A 6601-nucleotide genomic window follows, 5' to 3' on the forward strand; every position below is an offset into this window, starting at 1 on the left:
GATAGTATGAATTATTAACCAATACAACAAACAACAAAACCAACAAAACAAGAACAAAACTAACAGTAACAAAATTATTGGAACCCTAGTCACAAAAGGCTCTGAAAGTTTAGTTAAGGAACCTACTTAGAAGAATGCAGCCTGCCTTGGCCATGTAACGCAATTATGAGAGGAACGGTAAATCATCAAGAATGACTACCATGTCAATAAATATTCCTTATAACTACTAGGATCATTTCAACGGAATTTTAACATTTCCAGCAATACCAAAAGCAGCAACAGTACGAGTGGGTGAGTGTCGTTTTGAGCGAGACATGTGCGATTGGTCGAATGGGACAGATAAAACCATCGCTTCATGGCGACTGGCAACTATTACAAGGCGTCCCGCAAACTTGCCTGATAAAACTTTTGGAGCCCCCGGTGAGTTCGTAATTTTGTTTCACCTTCTTTTTTGCCTCTTGAAGCAATTAATTGACATTACCATGATGAAATCTTGAAATTGATTAAATTAACTGGCCAAGAAGAGAGAAAAGGAAGAAATAGAAAAATATTAGAAAAGAAGGTACACTTATTTGCGTGCATTTTTTCTTTCTTTCTTTCTTTCTTTTTTTTGAGGGTCAAATGAAGTTAATACAGGGTGATCCAAAAGTCCCTTCCACCCCTACTAAATTTGTACCTAATTAAGGTAAAGATTTGAAACTTTGAGGATGTTTCTAGGTCAAAGGGAGCTACTTTTTAGCTACCCCCTAGAATTTTCAGGGGAGCCCTTTTGAGGAAGCAACGGACCCCAGCTTTTTTTTCTAATGGGAAGGTTCCCTGTGATACTTCGTTCGAAAAAGCATAAAAAAAGACAACTTTTTTTGCGCAATTTTTAGCGCAAACCTAAAGTCAACATCTCAATCCGTTTCAAAATGGCGACCGGTGAAAGTTCACGATGGCCGAAAAGTGACACCGTTTGTTTGTCAAATGATTTGCGCCAAAATCGGTATCCAACGGTATTTTGGCATGAGGTAAACGAATTTGACGTTCGATTTAAAAAGAAACCGAAATCTCCAAAATGGCCGCCGGTTAACGTTCAAATGGCCAAATATTGCCACTTCGGTTTTTTGCCGATGGAATTGTCTGAAACTTGGGTCGACTTAGGGGTATTTTGGCATGATATTAACGTATTTGAAGTTCGATTTCTAAAAAAAAAATAATTTTCGGCAATTTTGGAAATTTTGGTTTTCTTAAAAATCTAATATTAAATTCGTTTTTCTCGTGTCAAAATACCCCCCGATACCGAGTTTCAGGCAAATCCATTAACAAAAAACCGAGGTGCCAATTTTCGGCCATTTTGAACTTTAAGCGGCCGCCATTTTGAAACGGATTAAGATATTGACTTCGGGTTTGCGCAAAAAGTTTTCCTTTTTATGCTCTTTTGAACGAGGTATCACAGGGAACGATTAGCTCCATCAGGGGGCACTCTTGAAAAAAAAAATCAGAAAAGAAAATGCCCTAGTTCTACTCACAGAACACGCTCCTATAGTATGACCGTTGAACCCTGAGACAACCTGCACATCGGAACAAGATTTCCTAAGAAATGCCCTTCTTGCACCCAATGCCAAGCTATAGTACCTACTTTCTATCTCGTTACAGATGGATACATATACTATGACTTGTTCAATCAGATTCTTGGTAACAATATGGTTCGATTAGTCTCACCAGTGATACCTGCCGCAGAAGACTCGCAATTGTGTTTCTCGTTTTGGTATGCTGCCTTCGGTGCTGGAGAGTCAGCGGTCATGCAAGTTATCAAGCAAGACAACAGCTCCAATGATGCGCCAGGAGAGAAGGTAAATGGAAAAAAGTGACACATTTTCTGTGAAAGCCGCGCATCAAATCTTTTACTTATACACTCACACAGTTGCACATTTTGTCAGACGAATTACGGGTACTATAATATATTAAAAAAATTAAACAAAAAAAAATATTATTTTGCATGCAGGGCCAGATTTAGGCGGTGGCCGCAAGGGCCACGGCCCACAGCGGCAAATTTAGGGGGCGGCAAATTTTGAAATTTTCTCAAAAGTCGGTATCAAAAAAAAAAAAAATCGGATTAAAAAAAAAATTACTAACGAGAAAAGGCGACAACATCTCTCATTTCCTGAGAGTTGAAGTATAGTAATTTCCAATTTTTTCGTCTTTCGGTGGAACAAGAGACGAAAGCACCTTTCATTAGTGTAGTTGAGAGAAAAACCAAACACGCAATTGAGCCTGGAGCGAAGCGGCGCAGAGAGCAATGATGACTTGAGATGAAAATGCCCTCGGCGCGCCGAGGGCATCAGCCGAGGGCACAGCATGAAACATAAATTAGCGCCTACAAGACTCCATGAATACCTCACGCATTGCGTCAAACGTAGGGCGGTCAGCAGCGGTTTTCGTGAAACGCATAGCGCCTACAAGACTGTAGGGATACTTCACGCAATGCGCCAAACACAGTCCGGTCGGCGCGGTGGTGGAAATTAAACTTATTAAACCATGTTTATTCTTCCATAATTTTTTCGTTCATTTCTTAAAAATAGAAGGCTTTGTCCACACATAGATAGGTTTACGGAACTTAACTCTCGCGCAAAGTTCCGTGAACTTTTGCTAGTGTTGATAGGGCTTTCACAAAAAATGTGCCCAACACGAGTAAACGCGTCTTATGAACCCCTCCTCCTCCAGCACGTTCACATGATGGTTTGTATCGATGTTTCAAAAATAATTAGAAGGAGGTGGCAAAATACAGGCGACCCATGGGCGGCAAAATACTGAATGTCTGAAGTGTTCCGCTTCCGGACATTGATGACGTTTGGTAAATATAAACATGTTTGCCAAAATTTGGGCCAATTTCAACCATTTTAAATGGCGCCAAAGGTCAATTTTGTGATGAAATTATTATATTTTGGTTTAGACCTAGATTTCGTACAAACAACTCGATTTTACGCTGAAATCGTGCGTTAACGAGAAAAATGCCACAGAACTCAAGTTGCAGAAGATGTAACTTTACTCTAGGAAGACGTCTTTGTAAATGATAAAAATCAAATTGAACTAGAAAAACTCAACTCTGTATTTGTTTTTTTTTTTTTTTTTTTTTTTTTGTCCTCAGAATTTCCGAGGTCTTACAAAGCAGTAGCGGTTTAAAAGACTCATTTTTCACGAAAATAAGTCGAAAGAGGGTATAAATGAACTGTAGGCAAGTGTTGAGGATGCAAATGTCATCAGAACTTCCTCAGTTTCAAAAAAAGTTCCAACTTTTTTGCACAATCCTCCAAAAAGCGTACGGCTAGAGAGGCAGGATCGTGCTATAATACGGGAGAAGTGCGGTTTGACCGGGAAAAATTGCGTAACAAACTTTCCCTATGAAATCGTCGTCAGTAGGTCCCCATGAACAACTTCCTAATAGTTAAAAATGGCCCGACCCCGGAACACCCCTCAAAGTGGTTAAAATTGAAATTGGCGGCCGTAATAAGGAGGTCCGGGAAATCGGTATTTTAAAATGCTAATTCTGTCTTATGTGAGGTATCATTTCCTATGTAATTTTGATCGTAAACATAAATGAATTCCACAAGGCCCCCCGGTCAAAGGGGGCGCTCCAAAGCAAAGATGGCGGCCAAATGTGAAAGGCAGGAGGTTGCATTTTATTAAATATTCACCGAAGGAACAAGGAAAGTGAAGTGTCTATATTTTCATTTTATGGCCAAGAAACCTAAATTTGATGTTATAAATGCATTTAATAAAGGAAATCAAAAGAAACATACGACAACGGATAGAAACGTAAGCTCAGAAGCGTTATTAATGTGTTAATGGGTCAACAGATACTCTCTTCCAATTCTTTTGCGTGCATTTTCTCCGTTCTTTAACAATACCTGCACACATGATTCATACTGTTTTCTTCCATCAATTTCTTATTACTGAACATATCATAAACTTAATCTTGGATTTGGGGCGCCCCTCTTGATCGGGGGGGGGGGGGGGGGGGGTTATGCCTTCATTTATTAAGTTTACGACTAAATATACAAAGAAATGGAGACCCCTGTCGCTTGTCATTGTTCCTTCGGTGAATATTTAATAAAATGCAACCTCCTGCCTTTCACATTTGGCCGCCATCTTTGATTTGGAGCGCCCCCTTTGACCGGGGGGCCTTGTGGAATTCATTTATGTTTACGATCAAAATTACATAGGAAATGATACCTCATATGAGACAGAATGAGCATTTCCTAGTGGAAGTGAACCTCATGCGGCGGGAGGCCTGCAGGTGATTAACCATCGGCGGCGGGGACTAACCTCCTGCAACCTCCTGCTAACCTCAAGCAACCTCCCGTCGCATGGGGTGGACACCCTGTTCCAGGAAAAAACCGAGTAACCTCCCGCGAACCTCCCGTAGACCTCTCGCAAGCCTTAGTGAGCTGCATGGGGTTGCAGGCCCTTGCTTGAGGTGATTAAGGTTCGCGGGAGGTTCGCGGGATGGTTGTTCGGTTTTTTCCTTGAGCAGGGTGTCCACCCCATGCGACGGGAGGTTGCTTGAGGTTAGCAGGAGGTTAGTCCCCGCCGCGGATGGTTAACCACCTGCAGACCTCCCGCCGCATGAGGTTCACTTCCACTGGGGTTTTAAAATACCGATTTCCCGGACCCCCTTATTACGGCCGCCATTTTCAATTTTAACCACTTTGAGGGGTGTTCCGGGGTCGGGCCATTTTTAACTATTAGGAAGTTGTTCATGGGGACCTACTGACGATGATTACATAGGGAAAGTTTGTTACGCAATTTTTCCCGGTCAAACCGCACTTCTCCCGTATTATAGCACGATCCTGCCTCTCTAGCCGTACGCTTTTTGGAGGATTGTGCAAAAAAGTTGGAACTTTTTTTGAAACTGAGGAAGTTCTGATGACATTTGCATCCTCAACACTTGCCTACAGTTCATTTATACCCTCTTTCGACTTATTTTCGTGAAAAATGAGTCTTTTAAACCGCTACTGCTTTGTAAGACCTCGGAAATTCTGAGGACAAAAAAAAAAAAAAAAAAAAAAAAAAAAACAAATACAGAGTTGAGTTTTTCTAGTTCAATTTGATTTTTATCATTTACAAAGACGTCTTCCTAGAGTAAAGTTACATCTTCTGCAACTTGAGTTCTGTGGCATTTTTCTCGTAAACGCACGATTTCAGCGTAAAATCGAGTTGTTTGTACGAAATCTAGGTCTAAACCAAAATATAATAATTTCATCACAAAATTGACCTTTGGCGCCATTTAAAATGGTTGAAATTGGCCCAAATTTTGGCAAACATGTTTATATTTACCAAACGTCATCAATGTCCGGAAGTGGAACATTTCAGACTTTCATTTTTTTGATGCACCCTAAGGCGGCCCATGGGTGGCAAGTAGGTAAATCCGGCCGTGTTTACATGGAGTGTTTATAAAAGTCGTATTTAATTGTTAGGCGCGATAACTGTCAGGAATACCTATAACTATATTTACAAGAATCCCAGGTAGCAGTGCTCGCGATAAATTGCGATTTTATCAACGTCGATTTATTGCAATATTATCGGGAGAAAACTTGCGATAAATTGAGATAAAAGTTCGATTTTATCGAACGCGATATTATAGAGATAAAATTTCAGTATCTCATCAACGCCCACTAACGCATGAATGATGCTTATGGAAGATGTTTCTATGCCGCCGCCCCCCCCCCCCCAATTGAGATGAAAATGTGTCAACTTCTAAAATCGCCTCTGCATGGTCATAAGGGAAAGGGTATGAGGTAGTTTTGGGAGTGTGGAGAGGAGAAGTGGGGTAAAACGGAGTTTGTTTTGAGGGGTTAAAATGCAATTAGCGGAGGTGTAAGAACGATTCGATACGGGGTTGGGCGTGGGGTTGGGATGGTGGTAGGTACGCCCACACCGAGAAGATATTCTCGGCGTTTTTACCACTGGTCTGTTGGTAACTTTACCATCTCACTTCTTTTACCAATCATTGGTAATGTTACCAAGACAGACTGGTAAGCTTACCTAAAAACCAGTATTTTAACTGGTTTATTCAGGTAAGAATACCACTTTTATTGGTAGGTAATCAATTCCCGGTAAGGTTACCATTTTATCTCGGTAATTCTACCACAGTCGATAAGAAATATTGGCGTTTTTACCAAGCTCCATCGGTAACTTTGCCATCTCACTATTATTGGTAATTTTACCGAGACAGAATGATAAGATTACCAATAGACCCTTATTTTACCAACCGTATTTCAAGGTATGAAATAAAATACAGACGAGGGAAAATAAAAAAAAAGTCTAATGAAAACTCGGTATCAGTCTACGCAATGACAAAAGTTGTGAGGTTGCGAAGCGCCAATCCATTTAAGAAGCTTGAATTTGCACTCATTGGCCATATAGTGGCCATAGCCTAGTGGCAATGTGCTGGCCTACCACCGCTGCGACTCGGGTTCGAATCCGCTTGGAGGCTCCGGGGATTTTACTCTCGTCTTCGTCAAAGGACCTGACGGCTGAACCGGACGGAAATCGGCTGAAGACGCGTGAATCCGCCGCACAGGTCATATGGCTCGCGGCGAGAAACAGCGCGAACCCC

General features: G+C 41.3%; 1 protein-coding gene across 1 annotated transcript; it reads left to right on the plus strand.

Moving 5' to 3' along the window:
• The first annotated feature begins 37 nt into the window (after nucleotides 1-37).
• LOC140226072 (uncharacterized) lies at nucleotides 38-1990 on the plus strand. The gene is made up of 2 exons (XM_072306529.1): nucleotides 38-420; nucleotides 1639-1990. The coding sequence occupies exons 1-2, from the start codon at nucleotides 315-317 to the stop codon at nucleotides 1851-1853; spliced, it is 321 nt and encodes a 106-aa protein (XP_072162630.1). The 5' UTR covers nucleotides 38-314; the 3' UTR covers nucleotides 1854-1990.
• The last annotated feature ends 4611 nt before the right edge of the window (nucleotides 1991-6601 follow it).

The sequence above is a fragment of the Bemisia tabaci genome, chromosome 1, assembly GCF_918797505.1.
Source record: "Bemisia tabaci chromosome 1, PGI_BMITA_v3".
NCBI lineage: Eukaryota > Metazoa > Arthropoda > Insecta > Hemiptera > Aleyrodidae > Bemisia > Bemisia tabaci.